General features: G+C 39.5%; 1 protein-coding gene across 6 annotated transcripts in view; it reads left to right on the top strand.

The window, feature by feature from the left end:
• Positions 1–12,270, top strand: part of Ncoa7 (nuclear receptor coactivator 7) — a 162,119-nt gene that overhangs the window by 92,246 nt on the left and 57,603 nt on the right. For all 6 annotated transcript variants that reach the window (XM_011243153.3, NM_001358842.1, NM_001358841.1 and 3 more), the window contains exon 4: positions 10,775–10,854. In XM_011243153.3, coding sequence (XP_011241455.1) covers positions 10,775–10,854 — 80 coding nt within the window. The remainder of the gene's footprint in view (positions 1–10,774; positions 10,855–12,270) is intronic.

The raw sequence follows: 12,270 nt of genomic DNA, 5'->3' as shown, positions 1-12,270 counted from the left end.
GCAGGCCAATATCTGTGAATTTTAGAAGAGTTTGGTCTATATAGTGAATTCTAGAATAGCCAGAGCTATAGAGAGAGACTAGTTCAAAGACAAGACATTCTTGAACACGCCAACTGTCCAAGAACATGTTGCTTATACCATAGATCTCCTGGAACAAACCGCTCCTGGAAAGGGAGCCTCATTCTTAATATGAATGAAATACATCAAAATTTTGGCATTAAGAAAAGAGGTCATATTAACTGGTGGTAAATACCACAAGAATTAAGCTGAAAATACATGGTGATGAACATGAATCTAAACTGTATCCTGGTTCCTGCAACACCCTGATCTAGCCCCTCATTTTGATGCAGTATTTAACCAATTGTATAATCCTCAGATTGACAGATATTGAGAGACTCTCCACTGGGAGGAATGCCTGTCTCATGTGTTTGTTTGCTGCTCTTTCACCTCATGGCATTTATAAGTACTTCGAAGCTGAAGGGTCTTCTTGTTTCTAAAGTCCAAGAATTTCATAGAAACCTATAGAGTGGTTGTATTGGTCAAGAGTTTGATGCTTCTCCAGTCTTTAGCATGGGCTTCAGTGCAGTGGTGGTCTTGTTTTCTGTCCCCATGCTCTACTTCCAGCGACAATACCACTATGGAAATCTCTATCCAGCCTATTTGTAAAACTTACTTTACTTAAAAAATTGTAAAATATCAGCACTGGTAAGCCTTTGTCTCAAGCAAAATTGTTCCAAAGTTTGGATGAGTTAGAAATTCTAGTGGTTAAGGAATATGAGTGTCTCTCTGGAATTTAGTAGTGGTGCAGCAAATAGCTCTTAGTAAAATTGGCTTTGTCTCAACTTTCTTATTCCCTAAATATTCCCGTGTGTCTTTCAAACACAGCCTCCTGTAACCTGTTCTCATGATTGTCGCAATACACACACACACACACACACACACACACACACACACACACACACACACACACACTGCTGCTACTGACCAAGAAGCTGTGTATTAAAAGCCCAGGTTCTCCTATATCTGATCTTGAATTCAGAGATTACACTTGTCATAAGCACAGCCCATCTGCATGACACACATTCATTCCTGATGTGTAGTGCTCTGTATAGTGTAAAATCTCCCAGCATGAGAAATACCCAAGAGCGTATGATCACTGGTAGCTTCAGCTTAAAAAATCAAATTATCACCAAGTGAAGCAGCAAAGACTAAGGGGGGAAAGACACTGAAATCTCAAAGGCTAGGTGGCTCATATACCACAGAACTGTCATGATCTCTAGGCTAGGAAGTCATTCATGATCAAGACACTAGTAAATTCTGAGTCTGTGGGGCACTGTTTTCTCTACTAGGCATATGAGGAAAGCCGAGGCAGGGTCTCTTTTTGTACTCATTCATAATGCTTAGTATGAATGCCTGATTTCTGTCTCCTAAATGCCCAGTTTCTGTCTTCTAATACCATGATCTTTGGGGTGAGAATTTCAACATAGGAATTTTAAGGGACATGAAGATTGGAACCACAATAAACAGATTAGTGGTAGAGAGCAATCTAGTTAAATCTTCGTGGAGGACAGTATAGCTATATTTACTGAGAGCCTTGTTTTTTGAATACCCTTTGGCTGAACAGTTCTTTCTGCTAAAGTTCACCATAAGGAAACAGTCAGAAACATTAAAAGATTTCACTGTCGTGACTGTCATACTGTTTGTAATAGCATGAAAATATAATTAACATGACAGATATGAAATGTATTACTAGGTACAATTTTCAAGTGATACAGACATATAATTAGTTAGGTGGAAACTTCTCAAAACCATGCAGTGGGAAATAGTTCTAAAATGTGGTTCTATTTTATTAAAATGACAACTCACATATAACTATATAAAATTCAGATGAAGAAGAACTGAAAGTAGATTCTCTAGTAGGTAAACATAGGCTGTCTCTAAATGGGAGCCAGATGGGTGAACTGTATTTCTGTTATTTTGTTCAAATGAATGCTGTGGTCATTTTGAATCTTTCTAAATTCATTTGTTAAACTATGCATTGCCTTGGGCCACCAAGATACCTAAGTGGGTAAAGAGGCCTGCTGCCAAGTTTGATGACCTGAGTTCAATCTCTTGGACCCATGAAATTCTGCTGTGAGCTAGATGCTTGCTTTCCTAATTGACTTCATGACTCCTCATGATGTACAACAGAAAGCAACAGCCTGTTTTACAGAGTTAGAAAATGAGATGATAAGGAGTAGACCAAAGACAGTATGGGCTAGAGTGTGACAGACACTAATGCATTTCCCTCTGATGACAAAGCCAGAGTGATGTCTCACGCAGCGTTCTCAGCTCTGCAAGTCAACTCTGGAGCAAAAAGCAAGACAACACAAACTAGAACATTCTTGGTTCTTAGTACAGAAGAAAGGAGAGACTGCAGGTGAGCTTTCTTCCCCTGGGCTGTAATTTTAATGGTGGTAGAGTTGACCCCTTACCTACTTAAGTGAGTTCACTTCTGCTGGAACACTAGAATTACTCTAGACCTGGTCATATGTGTAGGCATGCTCAAAATACCCACTGAGTCTATGGCTAATATAAATCAGATGCTGACCAAAACCACTGGAATCCTCTATCGTTACATACTCACAAAGTTTGTGGGCTGTCATGGTGGATATAGCTTTCATTACTCATCCAGGACAACTGTCATGTGTGTGGTAAAAACAGTCCTCTAGATAGACAGTTCCTCTGCCCTTGAGATACTTCTAGATTTCCACTCAGTGTGACTCACTGTAGTTAAATATTAACAATGTTAAATAGTAGCACTACTAACCAGTCATAACAATATACTGGGTGTGCTGTACATGAGAGAGAGGAAGTAGTATGTACTCCATGATATCCACTGTGTCAGAGGGTAAAATTCAGTGTAGTACTTCTTCACACATATTTTTAGTTTCCTTTTAAAATTGTAACAGTCCATAATTTAGTTTTTTTTTCCAGTGTTTTCGCTAGTCATCTCAGTAACTCCAGTTAGCAACACTAGCATATTAAGTGTGGTTTTTGAAGACAGACCTATGATATGAATTGTGAGCATCACCAGCGGGGAATATGCTACTTGTTTGTGCAGAAATCCAAACCCTATATTTTATTCAAAGTCATTTATGATGATAATGTTTTCATTAATTTATTTATTCACTTTACATTCCAATATAGCCCCCCTCCTTTTCTCTCAGTCCTGCCCTCTCAAGCCCCTCCCCCACCACTCCCTCCTCTTCTCCTTAGAGAAGAGGAGCTCCCCCGTGGGTACCAACCTGCCCTGGCATATCAAGTCTCAGCAGGACTAAGAGGGAACTGGCCTTTCCCACTGAGGGCCAACAAGGCAGCCCAGCTTGTGTGTTGGTTGATTTTTTTTTTTTTTAATGTTCATTGGTGTTTTATCTGTAAGTGTGTCTGTGTGAGGGTGTCAGAGATTCTGGAATTGAAGTCATTGAATTTACAAGCAAATGTGAGCTGATATGTGTACTGGAAATTGAACTTGGGTCCTTTGGAAGAGTAGCCAGTGCTCTTGACCACTGAGGCATCTCTCCAGCCCCATGACTTATTATTTTCCTTTAAAGGTGAGCTTTTTTTGTTTCCCATGCTGAACCAAAACTCTTGAACTCAATTCTTCCTCCTGTCTCTGTCTTCTGAGTAATTGAAACTAAAGGCATGTGTCACCTGGCTTTGTTATAAAATCTTGAATCTATTTTATATTATATTGTCTTATAAAATCTTGAATTTCAGTGATCTAACTTTTTGTTTACCTAGTCTCATTTAGTTATCTTTGACATCTTGTTTCTCTCATTGTAGATTGCTTTTCCAGAATTGCTTTTTGTAAGGCATCCCTATTTTACATATTTACTCAAATTTGCATGGGGATTGAAAGAAAGAACTGGGCTAATTATGTTGTATATTTGGTGCCTAAACTAAACCTACCCAACAGACATTTATAAAGAAATTTAGCTTTTCTTACTGGCTTATAATGATGATTTTACTCTACACTAAATGCCCATCTTTTTATTATATGCTGTATTGTCTTAATTGCTATAGCTTTACAAAATCATGCTTCATTTATTGCTAGGTATCTTCTTGATAGACAGAACCATGCCTGGGACTTTCCCAATTCAAGTTCTATTACAACTGTTGAGTTTGAGGCCAGCCTGGTCTACAGAGCAAGTTCCAGGACAGCCAGGGCTACACAGAGAAACCTTGTCTTGAAAAACAAAAATTATTATGTCTGGATACTTTTCTAAGCAATCTTATAAATTTTGGCATTCTTGTGATTCTACTAACTATTTAATAGCCACTTTTGCTTTTCATACTTAAAACCCTTATCCTTCACTTAGACAGGTTTCCAAACTGTCTCCATGGCCCCTACTGTTTCTGAGTTTATGTCCATTCCAAAGTTAGGGTTCTTTTCTTTATGAATAACTAGACTTGACTTCATATGACACTGTGTTGTTAGTGTCCTGGGAGAGTCCATATCCAGGAACCTTCTAGGCTTTGCTGGAGTTGCTCTTAAGGACTTGTTCTCAAAGCACATGGCAGATGGAAAACATGAAACATGCACTGGTATGTGCACAATGCCCGTGGGACCTCTTGACCCTCCAGTGGACTCTTTCTTCAAAAACCTTAGGGCTAAGCTGCACCTATAAACTAAGATTCAGGGTGACTTTAAGTACTTTGCCAGTCACTGTAGCCCTGTAAGTATAACACTATTCTTGGAGAGATATGAACAAACTAGTCCCCTATCTACCCATCCTAGATAAGGAGCGAATGATAGCCCCAAGTAACAAAAAGTGCCACCAGAGTCCAACTTTGTGAACTAATGTGTTTATTGGAACATGTTACTTAAATGATCAGGGATAACTCAAAGGTACCTACATTGTCTAAAGCCCACCCACCCACTATGCCTGACAGCTCAGGAAAGCTAGAATCCTAGCAGTCTCTACTCAACACATCGGTCAGTCTCCTTCTCAGTGGCTAGTGCTGCTTACATAACGGAGGGGGAGGTTAAGGCAGTTCCTCTATCTTTAGTTTTCAAACAGTTGCAATGTTGTCGCTCTTACTGTGGGGTTTGTTTGTTTGTTGGTTTGTTTGTTTTTTAATGCAGTGGAACTTCTCGAATGGCTTTGGTGGTGAGAGGGGCATGCATCCAAGTGATCAACAAGGCTTTTTTTTTTTTTTGAAGTGAGGTTTAATAATGTGTCATCTCAGTACCACGTGACTACATTTCTAGAATGAAACCTCTTTGATGATGCCTTGGAACTTTTAACACTCAGTTATTTAAATGCCTGTTTAAATATGTCATCTGCATGTGACTAATGATAATGGCAGCTGCACTTAGTCTGCGCCTGGCTCTGAGATTCATCCTGCATCGTATACATCATACTGCTCCTTCAATGATATTATCAGGCAGTTCCTTATGCTCTAGCTGGCAAACTTTATACATACAGTTCTTTATAGAATAGCTTGTTGACTTGATACAGACAGTTCCTCATGGGAATAGCTAATGGGCTTGATATGCACAGTTTAAGATGTAGTTGGCGGACATGATGCAGAACACTTTCAAGTTACTTGCTTTCCGTCCTACTGCCATCGGAACCTGCTCATTTTGATCTCACAGTGAAATTGTACTCAGATGTTTGGTGACGCGATTGAGCTGGCATGTGATTTGATTTCTTGGCTAAGGGCATCAATCTGTTACATTTGAATGCATCCGTTTCCAGTATTGGGACATGCTGGTTATAGAGTTCCCTTTCTTTAAAAGATCTGGAGACACACTTGTTTCCTTTGCCTCTCTGATTCCTTCTCCTTGGGTGCCATTTAAACATCTTTCCTTAGGAAAGCAAGTGCTGAGGGTATAATTTCATCACCTCGACTTATATCCCAGTAATCTTATCTTTATTTATTTAAACATTTGAGAACATTTGAGGTGACGCTTAGCCAAGGGTAGCCCTCAGATTCTGTGTAGCTAGTGGTGGCCTTGACTCATCCTCCTGCTTCAGCCTCCCATAGTCTGAGATGACAGATAGGCAGCACCACAACCAACTGATACATTGTCAGCGATTGCGCCCAGGGTCTCTTACAAGTGAGGCAAGCATTCTATCAACTGAACCACATCCCATCTCAAACAAAACAGGGACTCATATAGCCCATTTTCATTTTATCTTGTAGATAGAGCTAATAAAATGTTCAGAATAGTTTTTTGAGGAATGTAGGTCTGGCTGCTTCTTCTGTCCATAGACATATTTTTTTATTTGCTATAAATCCTTGAAATAAGAGAGAGAGAGTTTGAATTTGGGTAGGTATGGAGGCCATTGGGAAACAGCTACACAGCTGCATCTTTGGGAATAATCATAGGTTCTCACCTTCAAAGCTGGAGTTGAATCTGTGGCTGTACCTGCCCCTTCCTAGCTCTCCTCAGGATCAGAACTCTCATGCCCGTGGACTGTGCATTTCAGAGCTTGTCTTGATTAAATTCACTGGGATACAGAGTTGGCCATCTTAACATCTAATTGTGAATACAATTTAGGAAGGAAAGTGAAACTTTACATTGTGCTGCTATGGACAAAGATGATTATGATCCTTAAAATTGGCCAGTTTCTTTCTGTTTTGTTTGGCAACCATACAGCATTTTGTTTGGACTGTAGATTTGATAGGTACATGTGATTTTCCCAGTGTAATGTTATCACAATGAAAAGTGTTTCCCACAACCAGACATGTCTGGGAAGTTGATCTGTATTGGGAAGTTTCTTTTTCCTTATGTATCAGGTGACATTGTGACAGCTCAACTCATCCAAGACCACTCCCTTTGAGCTCCACCTCAAGGAGTTCACATTTGTAGACGCTGGAAGTAAGGGGTGTGCACTTGTGTGTGTGTGTGTGTGTGTGTGTGTGTGTGTGTGTGTGTGTAGGCCAGAGTTGTAGGTGAAGTGTTCATTTATTGAAAATTCGTGACTCATGCAGACTTGGGACTCACAATTCTGCTCCTACCTCTTCAGCATAGCTTGATGGCATGTACACACCACAAGGACTCTACTTTATTTACTTACGTAGTTGAGACAGGGTCTTATTAAGCTAGGAGATCACCCATTCAACTAGACTAACTGGCCAACAGGCCTGCCCATTTCTGTTACCCCTCCAGTGCTGAGATTACAGATGTCACGCTTCGGCTTTCTCTGTTAGAGAGAGGAGTCTTGTCCTCGTGCATGCATGAAAGCACTTTATTGACTGAATCATCTCACATGTTGTTTGCCTCTCTTGAGAAGTGAGCTAAGACAATGGAGCCTAAAAATGAGGCAGACTAAAACATGCGATTGCCAATGTTATTCAGAGTCTCAGTTTATACTCTGAGGGTTAAGAAGAACCACACAAGAACAGTACAGTCACAAGGACAGGCTGCACATGGCAAAAATATGTTTTCCCACAGAGGCATGTAAACAAATAATATGTAATGAATAATTACAATGAATTATAAATAATATGTGGTGAATAATAAAAACAAATAATTGTAATGAATACTCTGAAGTAAACTCACTCCTATCCACTATACCTGGTTGGGGCACAAAAGCACCTTCCATGAGCAATTCTGTTTTTCGAAGAAACAGAGGCCATAAGACTCTCGTTTTCTTGGAGTTTTATCACGAACACTCAGGACTTCCCTAGCACACCTCCATCCTTGGCCATGTTCTCACACCCTGCCTTTGTTTTAGTTGTTTTTCATGTTATACATTTCTTTAATGTATGCCAGTGACAGGGAAACTTTATTGCTTTTTCATGAATTCAAGTGTACATATTAAATTTATCCTGAAAGTTTTATCCAGAACATATCTTCTTTTGCATTTTTGCAGTCTATTAACTGCCCACAAGTTAGTGAGCCTGCAATAGTCCTCCTCATTTCTTGGATCTAGCAACACAACGTAGTAATAGTGACTTATGAAGCCAGTGAGAAAGGCAGAGTGCTGTAAAGAGAATAGACAGTGATGTTGAAGGGCTGAGCAGTGCTGTAGATGTGACTCAGTGGGAAGAATGTTCGCATAGCAGGCAGGAGGCCTGTGTTTGATCCCCAGCACTGCATAAAACCCACTGTGGTCATAATGCCAGCACTCGGGAGGCAGAGGCAAGATCATCAGGAGTCAAGGGTCATCCTCAGGTACATACTGTGTTTGAGGCAAGCCTGGGCTAGTTGAGCTTCTCTCTCAAAAGAACAAATGAATAAAGCAATAAGTAGCCTTTGCCATGATCAAAGAAGAGAATCTACTTTCTGGAAATTGTCCTCTGGCCACATGGACCTGTGGCACCCCCCACATACACACACACTTTTCTTTTTTAAAAGAGAGGATGAACGTGTAACCTTGTGCCAAAAAGAACATTTGGAGAAATGTTTCTGGGAGTGGCAGCCTGGGGTCCATCTCCCATGTAAACAAAAAAAGGCCACCAATTTCAGTTTCTCTGACTCTTTAGATGGAATTAAGAAAAAGGAAGAATGTCGCTAATGTTCCGTTGCTTACCTTCTCGAATATAGGTGACCCCTTTTTCATATGTGTTATAAGAATCAGAAATCCTGTGGTTAAATTGTTTGAACGTGTGCTATATAAAATGTTCTTGTCTGAGCTCAATAGTTCAGTTCTCTGAAATTACCCAGATGTGGCCACTTGAAGGTGGTTAGAATGGATATTCCTGGCACTTTCTTCATTTGCTCCTCTTGACTTTTTATTCAATTTTAAAGTGTTTATAGGAAACAATCTAGGAAAGTCCTATATGATGTACCTTTTTCCACATTCTAATACCCTCCTCACCCAGCATCCTCACCCAGCATCCTCACCCAGCATCCTCACCCAGCATCCTCACCCAGCATCCCTATAGCTTTGCATAGGTGATCCAAATGTCAGTAATTTCTGGGTTGGAGGCTGTAAAACATTAGATGTAGGTGGCTGAATTGTTCTCGTTCCCTTTATTTATAGGCAATTGTGAATGTTCAGAGACAGGCTCATTCTTTCTTACTTAATCGTTTGTTTGCTTGTACCCTGTTTCTCCTCTGCCATTTTCCTCTCCATGCCACATCATTTTCTATTCTATTCCGTGTGATAGGTTTAATTATTTTATGTGTTCTTGAAAACTTTGTGTGACTGTTTTAGACTGGTATGAGTGGTACCGGTCTATCTATCCTGTTTCTCTTGGTGTGAATTTATGACCGTGTAACTCTGGCTTATTAATTCTAATGAGTACCTTGGAATCCCAGAGCACAGCTACCACGTTTATTCACCTTCCATCCACGCTTGCCTCGAAGGATGTAGTGATGAACATCCTCCAGCAGATTTTCATGGTATCTATAAAGTGCTTCCCTTGCAGGAGACCCTGGGCATCTGTGAGTTTAATTGCTCAGATATCTAGTTCCCCTGGCTTGTCAGGTGATTTCTAATTTTGATATGCATTTTTTTCTGTCCAAATAAAAGTTGGAGTATCTCTTCTTGATTTCAATTTTACATTCTCTTGTTACGCCTGTTTCTTTAAGCAATTGGATTATGCCTCCATGTTTTTTTATATTTATATTAATATATCACAGTATATTTAAGTATAATAATTAAGTGGGATGATATGACGCTGGCAGTAGCAGACCATTTTGACCTGTGGTGCATACCTGTAACTCCAGGGTATCAGAGATGGAGGAAGGAAGATCAGGAGTTCAGAATCATATTTGCCTACATAAAAAGTTCAGTTCTGAGGAACAACAACATGAACAAACCAGTACCCCCCAGAGCTGTGTCTCTAGTTTCATATGTAGCAGAGGATGGCCTAGTCGACCGTCAATGGGAGGAGAGGCCCTTGGTCTTACAAAGATCATATGCCCCAGTACAGGGGAATGCCAGGGCCAGGAAGCAGGAGTGGGTGGGTTGGGGAGTAGGGCAGAGGGAGGGTATGGGGGAGCTTTGGGGATAGCATTTGAAATGAAAATGAAGAAAATATCTAAACAAAATTAATTAATTAATAAACAACTGTGTATTATAAAATAAAAAGAAAAGAAAAAAGAAATGGAAAGAAACAGGCATTAAGATGCTATCTAGGATATATATTAAAGTTCATTAGGGGACTTTCAGGATAGCATTTGAAATGTAAATGAAGAAAATATCTAATAAAAATTGTTTAAAAAAATGTTCAGTTCTAACCTATGATACTCTAGAACCTGTCTCTTAGTAATAAAACAAATCAAACTAAAAAATAACAATCTCTACTTCACCCTAATCTGTTATTAGAATTATGGTTCTTCTATGTTTATATTATAAATAATATTTTAAGATATATGTGTTTACTATTTCTTTTTTTAGCTTGTCATCTTCGATTGTTAAAAGAAAGACAACTTAATCAGAGAATAATAATACAGCTGTTGTTACATAAATCAAAGCACTTTGTAAAAGGCTAAAGTTACTTGCATTGTGCATAGTTTATATAGTGATTATACTAGTTTAGCTGCAACCTCATCTCATTAGATATTCTCATTTAAACTAATATCTTAATAACTTGAAACTTTACCTTGTTTTTGCTTGTATTATTTGGTTGCAGTGGCTATTAATCATTTATTCTGGTGTTCATAGATATAGTATACTTTATGCGTGTGTTCCATTTCTACCCATTGCCTATTTTCCTACTGATACCATTTCTTATATTAATTTGATAGTGGATTTCATACAATGAAGATGTAGTCTGTCTTCAATTCCCGAAAATGAAATTATTCATCAACATATGTTTTCTTCTTCAGATGACAATCAAAACAAAACTCATGATAAAAAAGAGAAGAAGATGATGGTCCAAAAGCCACAGGGCACCATGGAATACACTGTAAGTGCGATCAGGGTGGCTGGAGTGATCACTAGTGCTCTGTGACTTATGCATACTGCTTTTCTTTGACTGACTTTGCCCCTTCACTCTATTCTTCTTGAATGCCCATCACATAGTGTAGTTTCTCAAGACACATTTTAGGTCATGTCTTTTTCCCTTTGTTTTATGTGGAAAGGGGGCTCATGACCCACTCTATCCCATTTAACTCCTGAGTAAATAACACAGAGACATTAAATTTTATTAACAAGCTGCTAGCACTATGCTGGCCAGGCTCTGAGCTTTTCGTATCTGACTAATCTATTAAAACCAAATAAATGCCCCGTTACTTGCCAGCCAAGTGTTGCTCTGTTCCATGTGCGTCCTCAGGGTGAGCTTTTCATGGCTACATGCTCATGGTCCATTCTTATGGTTCATCCTACCTCATGGTGACCTCCTTCCTCTCCTTTCCTTTTTCCTTCTCTCTCTTTGTGATCTCTCCTCACATCCCCTCACTCAATCCAAAGTTCCACCTTCCTTTCCCCCATGCCCAGTCACAGGCTCTAGCTTTTTATTTACAAATCAGAGATTATTAGAGAGCATTCTTTACAGCACATTAGTCAGTACAATGCCCATGGTCAGACTTCAACTTGATCGTGGGGTAAAGAACTCAGCGTCTGAATACACAGTGTATAAGACTAATCCATGTTTTCTCTCTGGCTACAATGTCTGTCACTCCACTAATTATCAACCTTGCTTAAGATCATCTAGAAGGCCATGAGAGGATCCACGTCATCTACTCTGCTAAAACCTGGTTTAAAGAGATGACCTTTCTCAACAGAGAAGGAACACTTTCAGTTTAGGATGTACTCAGCTTTTTTCCACCAGACAAACAAATAAAATGTCTTCAGAATGGCCATGACTACCAATTGTAGCTGTTTACCCCAGACATCGTCTCTAAGATCTAAAGGCGTCAATCTGATGTTGCTTAACATATCCACTTAGATCTTCTTTATGTTTGATCCTTTTCCAAAAAGCAATTCATGATTCAAGTATTCATACAAGCTAAGGTCTCTTAAGACGCGCCTTTTCTGCTTTCTCTCATTTATCAATAAGTAATTTTAACTGCTAATTTTTTTTTAACAAAATGTCAAACGTTCGATTTTACCAATAAAGATTTGGGAGCCTTATGATGGAGTGAAAGCCTACTAACTCACACAGGCAGAAAAAGCACCCAGCTGACCTTCCTCCTCAGCCAGTGTTCCCAAAAGAAGTGGTCCTTCTCCACGCTGTCTCGAAAACTCCTCAAATTGAGTATTCCTCCTTACTACTTTCTGTATGTCTCTCCATCTGACCTCCTGACTTCCTCTTAACCTCTACGGTTTTCTCCTATGTTCACTCCCTATCAGCTGTTTGCTTGCCCCACCTCTTGACCTATGG

The sequence above is a fragment of the Mus musculus genome, chromosome 10 (assembly GCF_000001635.26).
Source record: "Mus musculus strain C57BL/6J chromosome 10, GRCm38.p6 C57BL/6J".
NCBI lineage: Eukaryota > Metazoa > Chordata > Mammalia > Rodentia > Muridae > Mus > Mus musculus.
This window is presented reverse-complemented; position numbering and strand designations above follow the sequence as displayed.